Genomic DNA, 27,163 nt, shown 5'->3' with positions numbered 1-27,163 from the left:
ACATTTTTATGACAACACAGTTCTCTATTTTCCTTTCTCTATAGAGAAGATAAGCCTATTTTATCATAAGGAACATGCAAAGTACAATTTGAAAATGACACTTATTTCAGTGAATGAACTTTTATTTCTTATTCAAATCCAACTGTTCTGGCTACAAAAAAAAAAAAAAAACCAAATAACAACAGTTCAGGAATAAAAGCTCATAGAAATAACTTTCATGGCTTTCCCCAAAACATTATTTCTTATTTAGTAAGATTTTTAAAAGCTATCAATTGAAAATTATAGCTATGAAACTCTAGCTTATGGAATAAGTTCATCAAACTCGTGAAAAAAAAAAATACTGATTAAATCAAACTTTTATAGTGTACATTTATTACACTGAATAATAAATCTTACTCCTTAAGTAACCAAATTAAAACCCCATTATTAGTTTAGAAAAAAATCCAAATAAATTTCCCACTGTTGTATGGATGTTAAATGTTACAAAGAAAATCAGTCTGTTTTATGTTTGCTAATATATGTTATCCATTAAATCTACTTTAAATAAAACCACGTACTTGTGAAAAGAAGTTAACCGCTTTAATGTAGAAAGAACATTGTATATATCATCATCATCAGCTTCTTCTCCCTATAAATAGGGAATAGACATCACCAAATTACCATAACTTTACTATCCTCAAGTTCACACAAAAGTCTATTAATACTGCCTGCCTGAAGAAAAATTCTTTCTATTACATAGGTAGTACATATTCGCTGTTGGTAAATAACAAAATACGAATAAAGCAAAAAACAAAAAAGTAAAAAACCCATAATGCCAGCACTAAGAGGTAACCAATTTTTGTATTTTAAACAATGTCAATAAACATGATTTTATACACTTTTCTGATTAATACTTTAGGATAAATTCCTTGAAATTACTGAAAGGGTATGTACTTTAGAGATTTAATAGTTATTTCAAACATTTTACTGTTTGTCAATTACTACTGTTGCTTCAAAATCACAACCAAAACCCAAAAATAGCTGAAAAAAATTAAAATTAAAAATTAAAAATAAGGAAAAACTGGTTACATGGATTAAAAAGAAAAGTCTATCAGGCTGTGTCAGAGCACAGAAAGATGTGAAAGTTCAGAATGCCTTAAGCATGTTGGAGGGACAATACAGGGGGTGGGAATCACAGAATTATGAAAATAACCAGTTGGAGATGCTTCCTGCTATCTTGGGTGTACCACTGTTAATCAGCCATCCCTTAAAAACACTTAATTTTTATGTCTTATTCATTAGCACATCATAATTTAGTATTATTAAAATGCAAATTAGGGTTCAAAACCAGAAAATAAAAAATGATTTAAAAGCCAATCCTTAAAAAGATTTTTCTTAAAAAAAGAAAAAAAATATAGCTTTTATGAAACAGATTCTTTAAATAAAAATAAAATAGGACCAAGGTTGATCTTTATAGGATGGACAATTGCAATAATGCTACTAAGTTTAAAAAAGGGTGGCAAATTCTACTAAATTTTATTTTAAAATGGAAATAATTTACACACTTGCCAACTTGATTAGCCAAAATTATTATATGTATACATTCACACTTTAATTAATAACAGACCTCTTGCAATAGATCTTCCACAGAATGATTGAATCGATCTACAAACTCATCAATCAGCTGGCTTCGAGCTATGTCAACTCTGTTCTGGATGGTATACTCTTCACTGCATAAAATGCTATAGGTTTTACTGCAGGCTTCTAGAACATCTGATTCTACATGTTTCTCCACAACAAACTTAATCTGTTTTAATAAAGCATCCAGATGCTGAGGAGGAAAAAAGAAAAGCTATGATATTGAGATTAATAACAAAACATAAGCACCTGTCAAATAGCAAATAAGCCTATATGACCACATAAAATTAAAATAATCCAGTTAATAAAATGGACAATAATAGCAAAATTTTTAATTTCATAGTATCTTACCTTTTCCATTCTACCTGTGCTATAAATCTCTAGATCAAAATACTGTGGGATTTGTAGCAAGTTTGCTACCTTCTCTGCATCTGCAGAATACTAGAAGGAAGAGAAGCAAAGAAAAAACAAAGTAACTACTTTCATAGTGTAATAAGTAAATTCAGTAATATATTATCATAAAAATGTAAATGAAACTGTACCTTTGATAGCAACATAGGAAGTGTGATAATAAAATGCTCAGTTAATTTGTTTCTATCATCAATTTGAGTTTTTCTTTCTTTGGCAGTTAGCACCTAGAAATAAATTTAAATAGGCAAAGAGCAAGAGTGTCATGTATCAATTTATAAATCTAGGATGTTACACAGAATGATGAAGCATGGCAGATAATGTAACCAAGAATTTTAAGAGCTTAAGAAACCAATCACTAAAATAAAAATATCTAATTTTATGTAAATTTCTAGTTAACATGTACTACTATTTTATTTATAGCTACTTATTTAAGAATAAAGTTTAAATAAATTACTGCTTGTTTAGATTAAATGAAAACAAAATAAACATTTCTATTAATCTATAATAATCTATGAATATAAAAATACTATCAATGGAGAAATAATTTTTCTAGAGTTTTAATCTCAATATGTTCACAGTGATCTCCCTTATGTTAAATACTTTTCTAAAAATACTTCAGAAAGTAATACTTCTTAAATACCATCAGCAGCTAATAAATTTTCATTTACTTTTATAGCATATACTAACAATACCTTTGGACTCATTTATATTTGGTTCTCCTTGAAACTCATAAATCTGTCAGGCAATAATCAAGACAGAGGGGTATAGCCTGTGGTCACTGAACAAATCCAAGCTGAGGATGCCCCCATCACCTTAGCCTGTACTTAACAAGTTAAATCATGCATGGTTCCAAAAATAAAATACTAAAATGCAAGCTCAATTAAGATAACCATTTTTCTAAAGCATTCTGCATTTTGTTGTTGCTGTGTTATTATCATTATTATTTTGAGGTGCTGCTTTCATAGTCTATATTCGTACTGAAAATCAAGATCAAGCGAGTTTTGTCCTTCTGCTTCATAGGTTTCTGTCCTCCCTGAGCTTGCCTTAGGCATTTTGTTGTTATTTTGAAGGAATTTACCATCATAATGTTGAATGGTTTTACAAAACAAATATTCCAATATAAATTGTCACTTTATAAATGTGAACCCCAATATTTGAGAATATGTGAAAGAAGTAACAGAATCTCCTATTTGACTCTTCTGGGTCTTATACATATAAAAGAATCATTTTGGAATGATATACCAAGTATTGTGTTTAGTTCTGCATAAACCAATGAAAGGGACTATGTATAAAGTAGAAATATGTCTAGGAATGTACTGGGCTAATGAGAAGTCTTGAAATTCATTTGACAATGTATGAAAAGCCTAAAAATGTTGATTTTAGGGAAAATAGCTATTTTTGATTAAATGATCATTAAGTCAGGCACTCAATTAATCCTCACAATCTGATGGGATAGCAAAAATGGCAATAATACCTATGAAGGGGGAATTTGCCAATACCTAACTAACATAACTGTATACATTTTTCTTTTGACCTGGTGATCCCACTTTTAGCAATCTATCCCACCAACACAGCTGGTACAAGTATGAAATGACACAAGATTATTCACAACAAATTATTTCTAACAGAAAAGACTAACAACCACCACCACCACCACCCCACCCCCCGCCCAAAGACACTCAATAGTGTCATTTTAATCCATATAATGGATACCATGTAGCCACAAGAGGATAAAGATCTCCAAATAAAGTTAGGGAGTGATATCCAGGATATACTGTTAAATGGAAAAAATAAGGTGCAGAATATATAAGGTATGCTACTTTTGAAGACTGAGAAAGAAGAGGATGTAAAATAAGAATACATGTAACTGTATGTTTGCATCCATATACCTATATTTACAAAATGAAACACTGCAAGGATAAACCAAAAACAAATAAAAGCAGTTACTGGTAGGAATGGGGTGTATAGGGAAATACATTAGAAAGACTTGTCTGAATGTATATTTTTATATGATTTCGGTATCATGTAAATGTTTTAGGTATTTCCATAAAAGAAAAATGAGAATACAAAATCAAAGAGGCAAAACACACTGTTACGTTAAATTTATGTCAAAAATTTATCAATAAGAATGTTTTTTAACATACATATTTATATATACAGACAAGTTTATTAGTTCTGTCTACTAAAAGTGCCTAGCAGTTGACAGTGAGTACTCTCAGTGCCAAGATTTTGATCTTTAAATACTATTCTACATTGAAAGCAACCAGGGCTCAATGGAGATTCCTGTGCTAGGACAGTGTAGGATCAGCCTTCAAGGTAAAACTCAATGACTCCTCTCTCCAGTTATTCATGCCCTTGAGTCTCTTCAAACAACAAATAAGGCTGATGTGTAACACTAGGATATTGGGGAAATAATTTTGTGTGACTTTTGAGGGTTAGGTCAAACAAACAAACACACAAAAAACACTGAAGCGTCCACCTTACTATCTTGGATTAATCATTCTACTACTACACTCTGTCTTGGATCATTCACTTCAGGGAACAGTGGCAGCTGTGTCATGAGAACACTGTAACAGAACTGAGAGGTCCACACAGTGAGGATCTAAGGCTTCCAACCAACAATCAACACTAACTTGCCTGCCATGTGAGAGAGTCATTATGGAAATAGTAAATTAACAATCGAGCCTTCAGTGGCTAAAGCCCTGGCTAACATCTTAACTGCAACCCTATGAGAGACCCTAAGCCAAAAGAAGAGCTAAGCCACTTCTAAGTTTCTGACCCACAGAAACTATGAAATAATAAAGGCTTATTATTTTAAGTCTCTTTATTAAGTCTCTTAAAAACTCTGTAATTTAAGATTTTAAGTAATTTTTCACATAACAATAGATAATATAAACATTAAAGGTAGAAAGTCAACTTGGGTATCTTGCTCCAAAAAATAAGACATATCAAAAGGTTAAGAAATTAGCCTGAATAGGTTCTCAAAGTTGGGATAATACATATTTTTAAATTTTTACTTTGGAAAATTTCAAGAATACTCATTCCACCATTATTATTTTATCTATTCCCCTGAAGTATTTTTTACGGAAGCATTTTAAGGCAAATTTTTTGTTTATCATTTCACCCATAAATATTTAAGTTCTTGTCTCTAACAGGGGAAGACTTAATAAAACTTATCATTGCCAACAGAATTAAACAATAATTCCTTGGTATCATTTAATACCCAGTCCACAGTTTTCTTGATATCCACTTTTGGGACTCTTTCCTACATGTGTATTCTTACATTTAATGTAATTTCTGATATGGTAGAGTTTATGTCAGCCATTTTGCTAGTTATCTGTATGTCTCATGTCTTTTGTGTTCCTCTGTTACTGCCTTCTTTAGGGTTAAACATTTTTAGTGTACTATTATAACTTAACTATTGATTTTGTTTTTCTTTTTTAGGTATGGGTGACTGCTTTAGGGATTATAATATACTTTTTTAACTTATTACAATCGACTCCAGCTTAATATTAAATTAATTATAGTGATATACAGCAATTTTGTTCTAATATAGTTCCATTTCCTATGGCCATCTTTGTACAATTGTTGTCACATATATCTATGTATCATATAATCTTCATATTACAATGCCATGATTATTGCTTTAAATAATCCCATATTCCATTAAAAAAATTAAAAGAAAAAATATATATATAAAATGCGCAGCTTTTTCTATCTACCACATATTTACTATTTCTGGTATTCCTCATTCCTTCTTATTGATTAGTTACTAGCTAGTATTATTCTTTAGAGCATGAAAAGCTTCCTTTAATATTTCTTCTAAGGCAGGTCTTTTAGCAGCATGTCTCTCAATCTTTATTTATGTGGAAATATTCTTATTTCACCTAATTTAAAAGATAATTTTACTGGATATAGAATTCTTGGTTGGTAATTTTGTTGTCCTTTAGTGAACATATCATTCTATATCTTTTGGCCTCCACAGTCTTTGATAAATCAACATGACACAGTTGCCACCCTTCCTCAAAGTGAATTATAATCCTATTGCTGCTGCACTCTCTGGACCTACTGAGAAGCCATTTCTGTTGTCTGCTTTTTTCCCTAATCACATTTTACTGTTTCATTTCATGGATGTAATTCTTGTGGAAAAGTGGACATATATGGACAATATATTATCATAACTATGCATTTTAACTTACTTTTTAAAGTTTCATTTTAAAAATTAGAGATCTTTAACTTAATCTGTGTAATTTGTCTCTCTCATGATGTGTAGCCTCTGCTTAGAATTTTCATTCTTATTGTTTTTTTAGCTTGTTTTCCTAGGAGTACTCCATTTTTCAACAGATTACTGGTCAATCAATGATTTGGGCAGACGTTGCGCTCAAATATGTCAAATCAATAAGGCTTCTCCCTTCTGAGATCTAATCTTTTGGTTAAAGCATATTCAAAGTTCAGTCAGTTCTTAAGTTTGGCTTGACTTTTATTTTCCATTGTTCTCTCAGGTTCCTCAGTCAGCCAAAGCTGTGTGGAGAGCTTATATTATCTATTTGATGGAATCCTTATTTCCCGGATTTTTTAGATTCTTGGCTGGTTCATTGTTACCAACTGGGACCACAACCTCTGAATATCACAGCTTTGAGTTTTCCTTGGTTGTTTCTACCAAGTTTGCCACTTCTAGTTGACAATAGGACATTTGCTACTTGTCCATTATAAAGTCTACTCCCTCTGACACAAAACTCCTGGTTTTTGTAGACAACACCACTCTGGTAAAACTATAGATCTTATCAACCAAACTTGTGGGGCTGTGTATATTGTAACCCTAGGCAAGAAGACCATATATTCTTGATGCTTTTGCTGGAAGCTTTAGTAGTTTTTCCAAGAAAAATGCTTTTCAATTTGTTTATCTTTGGTAAATATCCAGAGCCCTGACATGTTCTTTTTTTTTTTTTTTTTAACATTTAAAAATATTTTTATGCGTTTTCTTTTTTTGCAGAGGGGAATTGCCTACCAGTTTTCATAACACTGGAGCCAGCCCTCCCAACTGTGATTATCTCAATTAATCTTTAATACCAATAAAACTTACATTATTAGCCCTCATATTAAAGATGAGGAAGTAAAGGCACAAAGAAAATAACCATCCAAAGATTATATAGTTGCTAAAAGGAAGAACTTGTAAATTAGGCAGTTTGCCTTCAGAGCCTTTCTGCACATTTAACAGATATGAATGGGAAAATTCTTAAAAGCACTAGAGTAGAAGCAGGTACCGGTGCTATAGGAACATGGAAGAAAATAACCTACTTTTAGGACCTGAGCATAGCACACAGGATATAAAGATGAAGTACCACAGTATGTTTCATTTGCAAAAATATCATATTTTTAGGGATACACATACCAACAAAATTTTCAAATATTTATGATAGTTAAAAACATTAAAAACCTTGTGGCAGATTTCTCACTAATATAACTTACTCTTTTGCCAGTACCCCTTCCCACTGGAGGATGTGCCTCAGCGGCTTGACGAATTGTACAAACCATGAGCTCTATAAGAGCACTCTCTTGACGGTCAGACATTGCTAAGGTGAAACAAAACACATTAGTATGAATAGACTTACAACAAAAATGCATTAAAAATAAACACAACTACAAAAAAACTGTAAACATTTTATTACTGATTAAAGACAAGTTAAATTCTGTACTTTTTTATAAAAGAAGTAGTATGTGCTTAATATAAATCAAACAAGAAAGAGGTATACAAAATAAAAAGAGGATAAATTATAGTTTCTTCTAACACCTGGTCTTTTAAAACCATGATCCTCCAGAATTTTACTGTATTTCCTTTTACATTATTTCAAAGCTCATATAAGTTATTTATTTTTTGTTTTTCATTTTTTTTATACCTACAGCATCCAGTCTTTCTAGGTGGTCTCTCATCTAAGTACTAACCAGACCTGACCCTGCTTAGCTTCTGAGATCAGATGAGATTGGGCTTTTCAGGGTAGCATGGCCGTAGACAAGTTATTATTTTTTTTAAAAAAAGATCATGCTATATATTTTTAAATTAACAATAGATTTTGAATATTCTTCAAGTCACCACATTCTCATATGAATAATTACCTTAAATAATTCAATCATTTTTTATTTTAATATTTTGTCTTAGGAAAAATACATGAATTTTAGTTTGTCTTAGAAAAGCTACATGAAACTAGCTTTTCCATTATTCTCCATATTCTAGTGCCTAATATCTACACTAAAATCAGATTAGTGTTGAAAAATAACCCACTTTATGCAGTGTCCAATGACATCAATTTTGTTATTTCCTTTATAATCTGAAATCATTCTCTTAGACAAGGTAAATGTAAAACAGTTGAAATTTAATTGAAATCCCTTTTGGGATGTGACAGCAAAATCAGGTAATAAAATTGAAAGCAAGCAAGCCTTAAGCCACATATAAGAGTCAAATATAATGACTGAAACAAACACGTACTTGTTCATACTATGAATTGTCAGATAACTACACAACTTCCTAAGTCTTCAGAAACCTCTTTGCACATCATCTCCATTTCCTCATTACTGATTTCATTCTCACCACCTTGAACTCTTACTTCTCTCCTTACTACCACTGGAAAAAAATGCTTAAAAGTCACCAATGACCTATATTATCTAGTCCTTTTTCTCCTTAGCAATGTTAACTATTAACTGTAGCTCTCTTGAACACCCTCTTTGCTGGGCTTCTACAAAGTACAATAATCTGTTATTGTTTTTAAGTTTGCTAGAGCTCTTATCTCTCTTGCTCTCCCTGCTTTTATCCCCTATCCACAATCTTGGAAACTTAGCCATGGGCTCTTTCCTTCTTTAGAATCCATCTTATTCTTTTATATTATTTTAATCATTTTCCACAAGGAACACAGCACCAGTTACCTAACTGGTCTGCCTACTCCAAACCATGTTTATAAAAAGCATTTTTCTTAAAATAAGAACTGGATCACATCACTCTTCTATTTAAAATCCTTCAATGGCTCCCTATTACACTTAAAATGAAGTAAATAAATCCACTTATGAATTAAAAGGTTAAACATCATCTGGCTTCTGCCTCTTTCTCATTTTGTGCCACTGGTTCATTATGCTCTAGCTAGTGCAGCTTCTGGAACCTAATTATCATCATGCTTCAGATACTCCGCAACTGCTATTTCTTCTTTCTAAAGTACTCCTTTTTTGACACTTCCCACGGCAAGCCCCCTCATTCCTTAGATTCATGGTTCACAGATGGCCTCTTCAGAGAGATCTTCCTTTCAGGATTCAATCTAAAGATGGACCACTCATTATTATCATCCACTATACTTATAAACTCTTGAAATTATTGTTTACTTGGTTTTGGTGTGTCTTCCCTACTATAATGTAAGCTGATATGGGCAGTGAACTGACTTCAGTGCTTAGTATACTAGCTAACATATAGAAGGTGGTCAATAAATATTTTTAAATTATGAACGAGTTAACGATTCCTTGCTTTGAAGAATTCCATTTATCTACATTTATTTCACTCATCAACTAGATCACATAATTTTAGCATAAGAAAGGACCACAGAATATTATCTAGTTAAAGGTCTTTTTAAAAAAAATAGGTGAAGAAGTTGAAGTTAATGGTTTTGTTACCTGGTAACCTGTTATCCAGAAACTTGATTTATACTAAAAATTTATTCTGTAATTTGATTTCGCTGCACACACACACACACACACACACACACGGCCACCCAAAAAACCCTGCTCCTTAAAAAACACTTCAAGGCAGTCTTACAGCAATCGTCATTTAAATTGCTATTGGTAGTCTTCGACAATATGTCTGTTTTCCCAAATAAAAAATAGTCCTTTATGTCTAACTACTAACTAGGCTTTGATCCACTGGAACATCTATCACAATTTACCTATCTCAAATATAACTTAATTTCTGATTAGTCTTAAAATAAGTTACTAGTAACATTTTTTTTTTTTACTCTAAAATATAGCAAAATACTAGCACAGAAAATTGATTTGGATGCCATTCCATATTGGAGCTATGCAGCACAGCATGCATTTGGATAAACACATGAAAGAAGCTGAGTCTTGAGGTGGATACAGTTCTGTATTTGTTATGCAATAATTTTACCAGCCATGCCTTCCCAAATTCAGTCACTTAATTGACTGACAAACTTTAATTACTATTTACTGACTTAAATATCTTATTTAAATGAGAGTAAAAAAGTTAATAATACCAAAGCTTACCACCCTGGCTCTTCTTCCTTTAATTTGTATCCCCTGTCTCCCTTATCCTTGGAAATAAACTTACAGAACATGGTGTGATACAAAGAAAAATGGCTTGGAATCATAATAAACAAGAAGCTCTAACCTACAGACAATGTGCTGATTCTATGGCCACAAGCAAGGAAAGGAAAATGAATGAAACACATTAGTAAAGACTATGCCAGGCATTTTGCTCAAGTGTTGACTGGGCAGTAGTGATTAGAAGGAGAATGATTTTATTAGAAAAAATATTACAGTAGATATAGAATGTATGAATCAGTTAACTTAGTAAGAACATATATAAGTAAAATAAAATGGAGTAAATATAGAATGTATGTTCATATTCCTGTGATCACAAAAATGAAAACAATCAGGAATACAGTTAAGACTTTGACTTTGTGAGAAGAAGGTCCTGTCATCTTAGTAATACGGGCCATCTTCTTACCAAGCATATGGATAAAACATACACGCGCACACGCACGCACGCATGCAAACAAAGAAAATCTGGGAAAAGACTGGGAAGGATTTGGTTACAGATTAAGAATGAAGTTTGAGGCAAATATTTTTAGTTTAAAAGAGGCAATTTAGGCCAGCTTGCTGGAATGTATCTGGGTATGATGCGCACCTGTTATTTCTCTCACTGAATTTTGTCAAAGCCAGAGCAGATAATGCCAGTTAGCATCACCACCTGGAGTGAACACTGGGGGATGGTCACTCTCCTAGTGACCTGTTAGTTGGTAGTCTACTGTAGGAGATAGTTCATTTGCTCTATTACCCCAGAGGTCTGAATCACAAAGAACAGTAGGGGAAGCAGAATAGGGAATTAATAGCATACTATCTCATTTAATCCCTATGATGACAACATAAAGTTTATAAGGAAAAATAATCTCTATGTTATAAAGAAAAGGAAGCTTAAGATCAAAAAACGAACACCTTTGTCACCAAGGATAGAGTTAAAAATCCACATCTATTTCTTTTGATTCTGAAATCCATGTTTACTATAAGCCCCACTTACATCAAAGTATCATTTACATTCCAGGACTGTTGTAATGAATTAAATGAAATATAGTTCTTTAAATTACTATTGTGGGCTAGCTGAAAAACAAGCCCTATACAGAAAAAAAAGCATTTGTAGTTTTAAGGAACTAATATTCATATAAGCTTTTATGATAGAAATGCTTTATTAGATATACATATCCATTCTGCTGTTCTTGTTACTATGCAACATGTAATAAGATGCATACTTTGGGACTTAACATGTGGCAATTATTTCTCCCTACTTCTTGAATAGCTAGGTATAAATTACTTTATTTAAGAAAATATAACACATGGGGATGGTTGTGGTCTAACTAAATCCTTTTGTGGTAAAGGCTTTCCCAAGATCAAAGATAAATACAGTAAAAAGATTCAGGATGCATATTTTCTTCTTATATTAAGTATGCCAGTATTTTGTGGTTCAAATCAATCAGCATAATGAAAACTGTTCTGAATATTACAAGATATATATGAATTTTTAAAATGATGCAGTGTGGCAGCAGTCAATCAAGAAAGATGTTATTAAGCTGTTGAGATCTCCTTACTTGTTACAGGAAATAAATTGTTCTCTTTGCAAAATGATACACAGCATGCTTGCATATATTTGTTTTTAAGAAGTGAACTCTACAGGATGGTATTATTATTAATGGAAACCCAAAACGATATGTAAATCAATTTGTCAAAATACTATACCTTCTTCTCCTTGAACAGGTTCTTCTAATAACAACTCTGTCATACATTCCCAGTCTTTCAACAGTTCTTGAGAGCTCTCCCACAAACTGTCCACCAAGTAGGCTGCATGTTCATGTAACTAAAAAGAACAAATCAAGTATGACTGAAGAACATTTAATGAAGAAACTACTAAGGTTTTAAATTAATAAACCATTTTCTTAGGGAATACAGTAAACAATATTGCAATAACTATGTATGCTGTTAGGTGGGTACTAGACTTATCAGGGATTTACTTCATAACTCGTATATATGTCTAACCCCTATGCTGTACACCTGAAACTAATATAATACTGAATGTCAACTGTAACAAAAAACTAACAAACCATTTTCTTCATAATTATAATAGCTTGGCCACAATGTTCTAAGAGCCACTTAAGAGAATAATACACACACACAAATTTCTATTCCACTGTCAACAATGGGGTGAACTATGTAAACTCAATCAAAAATATATTTTTCTAGTAGTAAAGAGTCTCCTAGACCAGTAACATAATTTATAGATAAAGAAACTGAGAGTATAAATAATTAATAGAATTCCTGAAATTATAAACTAGATCTAGGTCACTTTTCACTATTCTTGGATTTTCTTTGTAACTATCTTTCTTTCTTTCTTTTTTTTTCCTTTTAAAGGAAATCGATTTCTTTCTCTCAGAATTCCATTTGAAACTTTGGTACCAGCTTTACTTACTTTACATCTCTGTCATCTTGGTCAAGGTCAAAATGTAACTTACTCCATTTCTTTTCTATTTTCATCTCCATTTAACTCAATGCATTTCCTGACCCACCGCCCTACCCCACTTTTTGCTGCTTAGTACTCTTGACAATTTTGACATGTTCCCACAATAAACACCATGTTCCTTATCTAACACTTCACACCAAATTTTCTTCCACTTGTTAAGTTATTAAAACATAAAGATTAGTCTATTAAAACTCTTCAGAGAATGTAAGTAGAGAAGGTATTGGTATTGTTCTTGTTTCTGCTACTTAAAATTAACTTCTCCACCCTTGTATAAGAAAGTTCTTCCATCTTTGAGGCTCATGACATCCAGCTAAACTACTTTCTAGATTCATGTTTACCAAACTATAGATTGCGACCCATTTAAAGGTTACAATCTATAAACTACTACACTGGTCGTGCTCTATAAACTAATTTAATGCATTGAAACTGAAGTTTCAAAATATGAAACAAAGTAGAAGAATGTATATAGCACACAGAAAAGTATTATTTCATATAATTCTTATTTCAGTTACATGTGCTTGTACTTAGTTTTCTTATGGGTAGTATCCCGCAAATGCAGACCTTTCTTATCTACTGGTTGTCTACACATATTTTGGCACATTTGACGTGTGAGTTAGTTTTCTTGCTTACTCCTAATTCCATCACTATTCTTAATTTCAATGTGCATTTTCATGACCAATTTAAAGCTCTGCCTCATTTGACCTCCACAAGTCTATACTTCATTTCCACTGCATTTTAAATCTCATTTGGACTCCTGAAATGCCTCCTGAAAACCACACCCAGACATACATACACCACAGTCAGTCTCCCAGTGAATTCTGTCAAAGCCAGAGTAAGTAATGTCGATTAGTATTTCTGCTTGCAGAGAACACGGGCAAAGGTTTGCAGCAAGATATCTTTAAACTTTCCAAATTCACATATCTTAGGAAACTATTCCAGAACATCGGTAATATTCCAACAGTGACAGGCAGAAGTGGTACACAACTTAATGTCAAAAATGAAAATTAGTAGCAGAAACTAGAAAAACAAGCAGTTTCAAAATTGTTGCTATTATATCCCAGGAGTTACTCCTTAATGGGTACAAAATTTCAGCTTAGAAAGATTTTGAAAAGTTCTGGAGATGAATGGCAGTGACGACTACATAGCCATGTGAATGCACTTAATGTCTATGAACTGCACAATTAAAAAAGTTAAAATGGTAAATTTAGTTATGTATATTTTACAATAAAAAAAACTACGCTAAATAAACTTGCTTTTGTGCTTAACTATGTGTACATTACAGTGTGCCTGTAGAATAGGTATAAAAAGGTTCACAATTTTAGCTTTGGTGGATTATACCTTCTATAATATAAAATATCTCCTCTTTGTTCTCAATTCCGGTTTATCTTATATGATACTATCCCTTCAGCTTTTTGTAAAAATTTTTAATATATCCAACCTTTACCTCATGTTTAATTTTTAATATATCCAGCCTTTATCTCATTTAATTCCTGTTTATTTGTAAAGTTCCTGTGTTATTCTGACTAAGGTGTGTTTGTAAACACCATCTTTCATTTCTTTATTTCAACCCTAAATGATAATCTGCCTTTTTAATAAAGCATGTTAATCTATTTACATTTATTATAGACATTGTAAATACTCCTTGCACCTGATATGCTATGTTCTACTGATGACATTTTCTTGTTTTGTCTGTGTTTCCTTCGGTTTTATTTTCTAATTTATATTTTCCCATTATCAAATCCTTCGCACATTTATTTACTTCCCTTTCTTTAATTTGAATATTATGTGCCGATATTTAAAAATATTTTTAGATACCATAAGTTTTGCAGTCACATTCTTAATTCTAATTTTTTAAAAAGGTTTGCTTGCTAATGTTTCTTATATTCCTTGTTTTCCTTTTATTGTATGTATTTTTTTTTACTCAAAAAATCTCTAATACTTTGCATATCAGGTGCATAGGTAGTAAACATTTTAACTACATGTCGTTTGATTAGTTCTGTCCCTCCATTCTATTATCTTTACAGAGCTCCTACTAGATAATATATATAATAAAACTGCTTAACCTATACACCCTATGTCTTAATTTCTCATATTTTTCATTTCTTTCTCCTTTTGCACTACTTTCTGTAAAAATCCCATGGTCCAATCTATAGTCAATCTCTGGTCGTGTCTATTCAGGCATTTAATGATCTGCCTCACCCATAAATTATGGAAATTATGTTTTTTAATTACTAAGAACACTCTTCGTCTTTCATAATATCTTCTTCCTGTATCTGTGGGTTTCAGTCAAAACTTTTCATCAACATGTTGGATTTGTCCTTTTTCACTGTACTAATAACTTTTCCCATCTTTCAAGTGATTCTTGGTTGTCAATTCATATATGTTAATGAGTCCAGACTCAAGAATACTGGTAGCTAAAATTCCTTTCTTGAGTCTGATTGCAAGGTGCTGGCTTTCTTGATTGTACAGGAAAGTGGAAAGAGGAGATCTAAAATCAGGCAGTCTTTTCCTCTAATGAGTAGATATGCAATTTGTCTTTTTAATACAAACCTTTCCTATCCCTTCTGGAGGCCATAAATTATCTAGAGCATTCATTCACTACTTTACTTCTCAAACCCACATCCATATCCCAAATGCCTAGACCAGCATTTCTAAAGTAAGGAATAAGCTCAGCTAAAGGACAGCTAATTAATTATTATTTACAGCTTACTCCTTTCACTAGCCTTTACTGCTATGACCTTTGGTGTATTTTAGATTTCTACCAGAAAATCTCAAAAATTTCCTCCTATATTTGCCTCAAATGGAATTCATAGTCAATTACTTTATAGCTTCCACAAATTCCTCACTGTTTTGGTGAACTGGTAATCTCTCATTTTGAGTTATTTAGCATGAGTCTTTCAGCTGGGTGACTTGTCGGCACAATTCAAAGGTCTATGTAGTATAATTACATTAGCGCTGGCGTTTTTAAGGATGACTGTTCTATGTCTTGAACCAAGACAGACTAAAATTTAGCTTGGGAATGTTGTCATTGTTCCAGAAATTTTTGTTTTTTGTTTTTTTTTTTGGTGTGGTAGTCAGTTTTCTCACTGTAGATGCTAACTTTTTGGCTATTTCCTCATCTTTCTGAGTGTTAAGGTGGTGGCTTAGTAGGATGTATTGTTAATGAACAAAAACCAGTTGTTTCAAACTCAATGTGTACATCAGAAGGACAGGAAAGTGTTGGCCTGTTTTTTGATTAAGAGTTATATTTATCGTTGATTCTAGTCAGTACCAACAATCAATATAATATGATTTTTGAGAAACTGGCTTGACATGTTTACGACACAGTCTTTCTGTTTTAAGGCATGTGTGATGGCCATATAATTTGTCTCAAATCTCTACAAGTATGCCAGGCAAATCCATGTTTGAGAAAAAAAAATCTAACATGGCCAGTGAGAGTAAAAGATTACAATCACCTTTTAAATACTTTATACAAAAGACATTCATTCTACTGGTGGTGAAAGATGCAGCTATAAGAAGAAAGCTCATGAGGCATTCTCAGGGCCTATAAAAACCTTTGGGTTAAAAAAGATAAGGAACACTAAAAGTGAATTTTCTAAAAATAGTTAACGGTATTATAATTTTATAAAAACGGCATGATAATAAGGTAGTCTTTAGGAATTAGATGAACAAAACGGTAATTCATTTACAGATAATGAGTCACTGTATAGTAAAATGGATAACTAAAAATATAAAAATTTATAAACTATAATGTGTAAATTAAAATTATAAATAAAATTATACATATATGTGTGTATGTGTGTATATTTTACCCTGCTATATCTAATTTATTTATAGTACTGCCTCTAAGCTTGTATATAAGACAAACTAATGTCATATTCCTGGTGACTTTAGTTACAATTTTCTGGGTGCATTCTGACTCATCTTTAATTGGTTTCCAGGTTGGTTATCCACAATATTTTACCTCAAGTTTTCTCTGTCTGCTAACTTTTCTGTCAAATTGTTAAATACACTAAAGGAGTTCACTGAATAATGGAATGTTACAGTGATTTATTTTATAAAAAAATATTGTACAATGCAAATAGTCATCTCAAGTTATTAAGCCTGAAATTTATAAATAACTCCTACACTGGGTTTTATTCCACTGAAAAAAAGCCAGTCATTGTGAATTCTGAAGAACATATAAAAATAAACAAACAAAAAAAGTTACCATTTGTGCACTAGGAATGAGCACTCTGTGGAGATTCCTTGGATAGATCAATGTCTGTTAATTTTCTGTCTTAAATGACTATCATAATTAGTCTCATTGTTCTATATGCCTAGAAGGAGGGTGACTTTACTTCTAGATTGCCTAAATTGTTATGCTTATTTTGCTTTGGAATAATTATTAACAGCATCCTTGTCATTCTGAAAAGCAATACAGGTTGTACAGTAAATCCTATGGTCACTACCTATAGTGAATACTGAAGTATTCAAGTCATTTATTACACCATTTGGCATACATCTAAAATATACAAGGTATTTTGTCACAAGAGCCAATGACTGCTATAAAAGTTGTGATTGCTTTAAAATGTCACTTTTTGACTCAAAAAAAAGAAAATTAACAACTAGTTTAGGCAGATTTCACCATAATTCATATATAAAAGAGGGAGACTATTCCATGGACTGTAAATCTCTTTCAATATTTTAGAATTCTATTATTAAAATGTTACTATTTAACAACCCAGTAAAACAAAGATAGTCTGATGATCATCAGTTCAGGCAATCCTAGTTAACTGAGAGGTAATTCATCTATAAATTGGACTCATTCTATTTCATAATTTCTAAGGTCTCTTTCAACTTTTTATGCATCTATTACTAAAATATTACTAATTACCACATGTTACAGTAAAACAAAGAATAATTCAGAGTAGAACACAATCAAAATCCTACCATACTAAAAAAAAATCTTACCATACTATAACAATATAATTTCAATAAGCATTCATCTCTGGATGTACACTAGTATAACAGGATAAGAAGAGAGATTTTAACAAAGAGTGTGTCTTATGAAACACAGGAGACCATAAAGGACAATATTATCATCATGAATCAACTTAAATATGCTTTTGCCACTGACAAGAATGCCACAGAGGAAAACTGGGAAATACATTTTTTAGTAAATAGCAGTAAACACAGAAATACAGTAATACCATCTGAAAACAGCAGTAATACATTACAAATTGCTGATTTAAGTAATAGATGAAACTGCATAAAACTAAGTACCATACTTTGCCTTTTACTATATCAAAAAGAAGTCTTTGGGCCTTCAGAGATCTCAAACATTTTGTCCATTAACAATAACCTAGATCATGATATTCCCTAAACTTTTCAGAAAATAGTTTCAATAGTATTTGCACATCGCATCCATATCAATTTTTGAAACTGTTGCTACTGAAGTAGAATTTTCATACAGCACTTGATTGTTGCATAATACTTTTAGTCTTGTTCCTCTAAAACTTGGAGGAGGCTAAGGGTTTAATTTGACATGGTCTATCAAAAGTGTGATATTTACTGAATATTTAATGTTTTATCTTCAACATTCATAAGCATTTTGTATTTTACTCCACAATATATCCATTATTTGCTGTTTCTTTTAATTTTTGTTTTTGTTTTTGTTTATGTTTTGTAAAATAAAGATTTAAACCTTTACTACACAAAGTGTGGTCCCTGGACCAGAACCATGAGCATCACATCACCTACAAGCTTGTTAGAAATGCAGCCATCTCAGCTCCCACTCGGGATACTGAATCAGAACTGGCATTTTTAAGGAGATCTCCATGTAATTTTCATACATATTTGAAACATTGTTCTTAAACATATCCTTAACTCAAATTAACTCTTTAGCTGGTTTTGTTTCTGACTTTATTCATTCTCTGTTCATTCCCGTTTGCTTAAAAAACATCAGTAACTCCACTAGTTTTCTGTTCAGCTTTGCCCTAACCCCACTCACACTGCTGACTGAGTTCTTACTTCTCTTTAATTTTAATTTTCATATAAGCTGCCTGTTTGTCTCCCTATTCCTCACTCCCAAAGAGTTTCTCTAGCATTCAAATTTAAGCTGTTAAAGAATCTTTTAAGTTTCTCTTCTTCCAGGACATTTCCACACAAACCAAAAATACCTTTTCCTAAGTAAAATTAAGAGTCCTAAATTTCTAGATTTTCTCTACTTTCTTTGAAACTCTGTTCCCATTCATTTCTAAGCCAAGGGGTTTATTCATTCAGGGGCTTTTTAGATTTAGCATACCATTCTCCCAATGCCAAACTAGAAATAGAAAATACAGTTGTAATTGCAAAGAACATTTTAGTGGGCAAACCAAAATTCACTTGTACAAACAGATTCTAAGAGATAATATATTATGAATGGTAAGCACAAAATTGTTTAATGATAAAACTCATGAGGAAATACTGCTAAGGAGCTTATACGACTATTAACCAAAACTTGTAAATTCAAATTTTTCTTTCTCTTAAAATAATACTATTTTTAAACAAGATAGAAATTATTATTTGTCAGCTTTCACATACTGTTTAAGTAATATAATTTAAAAAGCTACAGGCAAAAATAATTTTAAAAAGCAACAATAAAAAAGTATACAGTATTGCAATACTGTAAAAGTTTAAAAATTGCTAGCCTACATTCAATGTTGCTCCACATCTGCATATATATTTCCACAAAAGACAGAGTACTGATTCTGTAATGAGGCGATCCATGGAGGCAATACTGTAAGAAGCAGGCCTGTTTTCATTTGATTGAAAAATAGCAATTAATTACAATGAATTAAGTGACAATTTCATTTACTATATAATCTATTACAGATAAAAAAATAAAGTTATGTTAAAAATTTACCTCACTTTCAAGAAAGAAAAGAACCAGCATTCTAATGAGGTTCCCATTCGGACTGTTTCTTCCCCTCCTCTTTGCTAATGCTTCTTCTGCTTGTGGGTCATGTCTGCTAAACAGTCTGGAAATAAGAATCAAAACAAGAGCATTACAAACTTATATGGGTATGAATTTTAGATTTTTCCTTCACTGTATAAATTATTTCAGTGTTAAAAATATATCAGAGATCAGGTTGCTGATTTATTTCAATACAAGCATGTAAGTGATGTTTTTATAGGTCAAAAAAAAAAAAGATCTAACAATTTCATACAGTTAAGCGATATATAAAGTGTAAAAGGAAGCTTTTTTACTGATGACTAATGTTCAAGTACTTATGAAAAATATACATTATTTTTATCTTATATATTAATTTTAAAAAGTTGTTTTCTTAAATACTGATTTTAGTCCATTACAGCATTTAACCAAATGTTCCATCAATATTTATAAAAATTCATACTTTTAATCATGATGTCTTCTTGTATTCTTTTATTAGCCTATTACCTAGATATAGTACTCACTAGCTTAATAGTATTGAGTAAAATGAGATAAACACTAAATCTATAAATATACAACTGAGTGACAAAATTTCTAAAATATGGCAAAAAAATGACTTGAAAATTTTAATTTGTTAGGAAAATTTATTCTAACAAAATTTAAGGACTGCTCAAAGTGCCTTCAGGTATTGCACTAGGTGAAAGTGATATAACAGTGAACAAAAATAAAACCATGTTGTCATAGAGCTCTCACTTTAGTGGATGGAAATAAACAGTAGATAAATATATACTACCTCGGGTTCCTAAGGAACTTGGGATGGGGATCTAGAATGTGCTAATTTAGATATAAATATAACAATGGGCCTACCAGATGAGAGGCTAAATAATAACAAGAATAATTTCAAGTGTCTTAAAAATAAACCATAGAAAAGTTGAAATTTGGGGGGGTGGGGTGTGAAGGGGAAGGTATATAGCAGGGGAGAAGACTCAAGTATTATCTTGAAGCTATATCTGCATAATTATCAGAATGGTTTAAGTAGTTTTGTTCACTTGTGTGGCTTTCACAGGGGAAAAACCAATGGAAAATATGAGGGTCCTTTATAATGAAAATGTATAAATTTAGATAATCGCATTCACTGTACGCACATGTATATATAAAGTACTAAAAATCAGCTTAATTTTTCTAATATTAAAATGTAACTTTTTGATGAATTATTAAAATATTCATTTCAGATACATTTTACTATTTTTTAAATGCTTGCTTAAGCCTGTTGTATAAGCTGTAAACTAGACTACAAAACAGACATGCATGCATTTTTAAAAAACTTAATCATGGAATTATTGGGGGTACTTTAGAGCTTGTGTGTTAAGATTTTAAAAGATCACAATGTGAAATGGTGAGGGAATGCTCAAAGAGATTGTTAAGAATCAAAAGTTCTCAAACTATGAATATTTCCAGGGCAGGGGCATAAAACAAGTTTATGAAGTGAAGCTTTCATTTGCATAGAAATTGGGATCATTTTCACAAAGAAATAAAAAATAATGGAGGCCTACATGTGAATTTTTATGTAAAATATTTAATTTAAAAATTTTAGCAAGTATTTCAAACTTAGAAAAATACAATACAAATAAAATCAAATATACCCAAAGGCTCTTTTTCTGACTTAAATACTGCCAGTTTATGGCCTCTATTCTGTAAAGAACCTTTTAGTCTAATTTTTTCTTTGAAACCACAGAAGCAATAAAGTCTCTCTAAAAACACACAGCCTTCTTAAAAGTTAAGTAAAGAATAGAGACTAACTGGAATATAAAATATAACAATCCTGGAAAAGGAAGGGAAGTTAAGAGTACAATATACCCTTGATATTTATGACAAACAACACCTCAAAATAAATAGGGAAACAGTAGCCATAGATGTCAGAAACCCTGGCAAATTCAATTTATTATTTTAAAAGTCATGCTTAAAAATCTTGACTTTCTTCCTTACTTTAATTACCAGCATGCACTAGTAGCCAGCTTCCTTCTTAAAGAAAAAAATTTTCAGATACTACTTTATTGACTTTGAGTGGTACCACCAGCTTGTTTTTCAGCACTGGGAAGCAGATGCAGGATGGAGGGCCAGGCCTGCTCATTATCAAAGTTATCATCCATGTACAACAGTTGTCCAGTGCGTGATTTACAATTGTGCTTTGTATAATCACAAATTATTACATGAACTGACCAGACATTTGGGGTCACCTGCCAATAATCAGTCACTAAGTTAAACCTATGAACAAAACAACAAAAACAAAGCAAAGTGCACACACACACATACACAAGAATATTTATAGATTAAGAATAAATCAGTCTACTAATAAATTACAGGACATATACAGTAGCCATGATCAAAAATGTATTTTATAACAATGTTTAATTATATTCATAAACTCTCACTATGCTTTGTCAGAAAAATGAGGTTTTGATTTTTAATTAAAGTACAACTGTATCTGTAATGTATGCATAATTTTCAGCATTATTATGAATTATTGATTAAAATACTCCTCATCCCAGTAGAAAGAATTAAAAGACATCAAAACTTGGGAGGAGTTTTGAAGGTGATTTTAGATTACGAATGCTGAGAAGGTAAGTTAAGAACTCAGAATTTGAAAAGGAAAAAAACACTGATGAAATGAAATGTAAATTACCTAGGGGAGCTTTAATAAACTTCATGCACTTCTCCAATCTCCAGTCACACCCTTAAATAAGAACCATTCTTTTAGATTTCAGGGAAAAGGAATATGTCACAAAGAACACTGTTTCCAGGTAAGTGATCATTATGTGTACATAGTCTATGAGGATATATTACAGTCTCCAGAATCTGAAATGGCCACTTCTAACACTGTTCTTAATCACTCCTACTCTCTTCTACTAACTCTAAAACAATAATAAAACAATGAACATTGAGAGTAACATGTTAAGTGAAATAAGTCAGCCAGAAAAGGCCAAGAACTGTATGATTTCACTCATATGTGGCATATGAAACAGAAAGAAAAAAACAAACAAACCAACAAATAAACTCACAAAGACAACTGTACAGTGGTTACCAAGGGGAAGAAAGTGGGGAGAGGAAGAAGAGGGTAAAGGGGATCAAATATATGGTGATGGAAGGAGACTAGACTTTGGGTGGTGAGCATACAATGTAATGTATGGATGATGTATTATAAAATTGTACACCTGAAATATATAATGTTATTAGTCGATGTTATGTGCAATAAATTTAATATAAAATAAATAAATAAATAATTTGAAAATAGAATGCAAAAGTAGAACTGGGTTTCATGGATAATTAACTCACTTCTTATGAAGGAATTCTCCAGCTGCCACAGCAACAGGGCGATGTGCTGAGTATACCAAGTGGTAAACATTTTCACAGTCTTCATTAGAAAGAGCTTCTTCACTTCCACTGAAAAATTCAGAAAGTAACATCGGAGCCAAAACAAATGTTTACTTTGTTTTACTTGTACTTAAAATTTTGTAAAGTTCATTATAAAAACTCAAGGCATACTGACTTTATTTTCATCTCTTTTTAATCTTACCTTGAAAGTAATATTTCTCTTTAATTATAAAAGATGCCTAATCATTACATAAAATTCACAAAACACAGATAAAACAAGAAAATAATATAAAATGTCCACAATTCTTTCCACACATACTCACAATGATTATTAATATCTTGGATATATATTAACTAAAATTAGCTCAAGTTCTTAAATATACATTAAGATTGTTGTCGATAGGCAGTGGAAAATATATTTGTTCCTGTTTCACATAGTTAAATTATTATTATGCTATGTAACTCTTTCTATAATTGTCTATTTAAAATTATGTTTTGTCACCATATTTACAATACCATTTAGTCTTCTTTCTATATAAAATGGATTCAGTAGTTACAACCATTTATTATAAACACAAATTTTTCACCTTTTCATTCATGTTTTCTTAAAGTTTGAGACATTTCTTAGTTCACTGAATGTGTCCTTAAGTATTTGTTCCCCAAAAAAGGAGAGTATATTTCCTGACCATTAACATGCTTTAAAATGTCTGGTATGATTATAAATTAGCAATGACCAAATGCAATACAGAATTCTTTGGCTATATTAGTTTTTGACAAGAAATAAGGGTAATAAGCTCATTCCCGAGAATACATTCTTGGAGATGCCTCAGAAGCTAGGAATAAGTTGAGGGATCTATCAAATAAACATAAAATTAGAGTGCCCTTTACAGCAAAAGTTGCATCATGATATAAGGGAAAAATTGTAGTTCTGAAAGAAAAAGAGCTGAATATCAAGCAAGGATGAGAGACAGTTAGAAGCACTTTTTAAAGTATACCTTTTTTATCTTAAAAAATTAGGAAAAGAAGAAATGAAGCCTAAAATCAGCAGAAAGAAGGAAATAAAATGAGAGCAGAATTAAATGAAACTGAGAATGAAAAGACAACAGAAACAATAAATGCAACAACGTGCTGGTTCTCTGAGAAGATTAACAAAATTGACAAACCTGTGGCTAGACTCACTAAAGAAAAAAGAGAAAGGACACAAACAAAATCAGGGATGAAAGATACCTAAAAACGTTATGACAGATACTGCAGAAATACAAAGGATCATACAAGAATTCTATGAAAAAGTATATAACACCAAATTTAATAACGTAGAAGAAATGGACAAGTTCTTAGCAATATACCACCTTCCTAGAGTGAATCAAGAACTGGAAAATCTAAATGGACCAATCAGCAGTATGGAGATGGAAACAATCATCAAAAACCTATCAAAAAGTAAAAGTCCAGGAGCAGATGGCTTTACTAATGAATTCTACCAAACATTCAAAGAAGATTTAATACTTATTTTTCTTAAACTCTTTCAAAAAATCAAAAGATGAAGGAAGAGGCAATGCTTCCTAACATATTTTATGAGGCCAATATTACCCTGCTACCACAAGATAATACGCAATAAAAGAAAACTACAGACCAATATCACTCATGAACACAGATGCAAAAATCCTTAATAAGATACTAGCAAACTGAATACAGCAACATATTAAAAAGATTATACACCATGATCAAGTGGGCTTCATCCTAGGGGCACAAAGATGGTTTATCATATGTAAACTGATTAATGTGATACATTACATAAACAAAATAAAGAATAAGAATCATACGATAGATCATATCGATAGATGCAGAAAAAGCCTCTGACAAGATACAGTATCCATTTATGATCAAAACACTTAATAAAATAGGTACAAAAGGAAAGTATCTCAATATAACAAAGCCCATATACAATAAACCCTCAGCTAACATACTTAATGGTGAAAAACTAAAAACCTTTCCTCTAAGATCAAGAACAAGCTGTCCATCATCATCACTTTATTTAATATTATACTGGAGGTCCTAGCGTTTGTAATCAAGCAAGAGAAAGAAATAAAAGGCATTCAAATAGGAAATGAAATCAAACTGTCACTATTTCCAGATGACATGATTCTCTATATAGAAAACCCTAAAGATTCCACAAGAACACTATTAGAAATAATAAGAAAACATGGTAAAGCCTCAGGATACAAAATCAATGTTCAAAAATCCATAGCATTCCTATACTCTAATAATGAATTACAAGAAAAGAAAATGAAAACAAATTCCTTTTGCTATTGCAACAAAAAGGATAAAATACCTAGGAATAAACTTTAATTGAGGTTCAGAGGGAGGCACAGAGAATTCACATCATTCAAGATGGATGGGACAGAAAGAGAACAAAGAAACCCTTTTACCCATATAAACTCCAACCCTCAACCTCTCAGAGCCCTTGATATTCTATTGAGGTCCCCGCATGGACTTTTCCCAAGTGTACTCTGCCTAATAAATCACTTATGCTTGCTAACTCTTTCCTGCTGTGTTTCTTCTCAAAGCACTGGACCTGCATGCAAACCTTTTGTGGAGACTCCAAGGACTGAGCCCTGGACTCTTTCTTATGCAACATAGCCATCTAATTCCTGCTAACACTAATACTGAATAATTTGTAACTAAACTGATAATCATAAAGGTAATCAAAATATTTATTGCTGAATATCTGTGAAAATACTATATGTCTAACTTTTTAGAAGACCAGTAAAGTAGTACTTATAGGCATATTTATTATTTTAAATATAACTATTAGAAAACAAGAAACAAATGAGCCAAAACAAGCTAGTTCTTTGAAAATAGTAATTAGATAGACAAACTGCTGGCATGATTGATCAAGAAAATGAAGATATAAATAAACAAATGAAAAAGAGGAATTAAAAAAAGTTTTACTAAGAAAAATATCACGAACTATAAAATAAATTTGAAAAATGATGAAATTGATGTATTTTGAAAAGTTTACAAAAAAGCCAAATTAGAATAAAAGCTAATTTAGGCAGATAACCACTGAAGTAGAAATGGTAATCAAAGACCTTTTCCTCAAAAGAAACTCAAAACTGACACGAGAATTCTCTCAAAGTTTTACAGAAAATTTGTTTCAGAATTGAAAAAGAGAAACTATTGAAGGCATTTTACAAAGAGAATAACCTTGATTTCACAGTTGGATAAAGGACAGAAAAAAATTATGTCATATTTATGCATAAATGCAGATGTGAAAATCTTAAATGAGATATTAAATATAACATCGTATTTAAACAAAATACAATAAAACCAAATATATCATGTTCAAACAGGATTGATTTTAGAAATGCAAGGGTAGTTTACCTTTAGACGAATCTATCAATTAGATTCAGGCTCATCAATGTATGAAAGAAAAAGCTCAGAAAACCCAGAATACAACAGAATACATCATATATTAAAAACCTATTTCAGAAATCAAAGGAATAAAGAACTTTAGATGCTCTCTAAAGAACAAAAAAAGGAAAACAAAAAAATCCACTATCAGTGATACATTTATAGTGCAGAAAGTCTTTGATAATGCAATTAGACAACAGAATGAAACAAAGGTTTTAAGGTTAGTAAAGAAGACAAAACTGAAATTGTTGGCAAATGACATAATAGTTTATGAGTAAACCCAAAAGAATTAACCATCAGAAAGCACAGAATTCTAATAGGTTGCAATATATAAGACCAATGTAAAAATTAAAGGTTTCTCTGCCTCAGGCAATAACCAAGTAGAAAATATTTTTAACAGTAAATCATGTAACAACAACCATAAAGTATTTAAAAGTCAACCTACTAATGTATAATACCTCTAAAAAAAATTTAAACCTTATATAAAAGAACTAATAGGGTTTGAATTAAAAAATGCATTGTTTCCATGCAAGTGATTAATTATAAAAATTCCATTCTCTCATAATTTATCATAAATTTAAATTTAGTTGTATTTAAAATCCCAGAGGTTTTGAGGAACTAGACAACTGTACTTTAAAAATTCATATATAAATAAAATA

General features: G+C 31.4%; 1 protein-coding gene and 1 pseudogene across 4 annotated transcripts in view; both read right to left on the bottom strand.

Annotated features, from left to right (window-relative positions):
• The window catches only part of STAG1 (stromal antigen 1), a 344,141-nt gene that overhangs the window by 73,818 nt on the left and 243,160 nt on the right, over nt 1-27,163 (bottom strand). For all 4 annotated transcript variants that reach the window (XM_036218531.1, XM_036218530.1, XM_036218532.1 and 1 more), the window contains 8 exons: nt 23,055-23,162; nt 19,695-19,809; nt 12,031-12,148; nt 7,498-7,601; nt 2,160-2,252; nt 1,969-2,058; nt 1,607-1,810; nt 558-628 (listed from right to left, as the gene is read on the bottom strand). In XM_036218531.1, the coding sequence (XP_036074424.1) occupies nt 558-628; nt 1,607-1,810; nt 1,969-2,058; nt 2,160-2,252; nt 7,498-7,601; nt 12,031-12,148; nt 19,695-19,809; nt 23,055-23,162 (903 nt within the window). The remainder of the gene's footprint in view (nt 1-557; nt 629-1,606; nt 1,811-1,968; nt 2,059-2,159; nt 2,253-7,497; nt 7,602-12,030; nt 12,149-19,694; nt 19,810-23,054; nt 23,163-27,163) is intronic.
• Nucleotides 7,923-8,040, bottom strand: LOC118602164 (annotated as a pseudogene).

Source organism: Rousettus aegyptiacus, unplaced genomic scaffold (assembly GCF_014176215.1).
Source record: "Rousettus aegyptiacus isolate mRouAeg1 unplaced genomic scaffold, mRouAeg1.p scaffold_m13_p_4, whole genome shotgun sequence".
NCBI classification, from domain to species: domain Eukaryota; kingdom Metazoa; phylum Chordata; class Mammalia; order Chiroptera; family Pteropodidae; genus Rousettus; species Rousettus aegyptiacus.
Note: the sequence above shows the minus strand (reverse complement) of the source record. Positions and strands in the feature narration are given on the sequence as shown.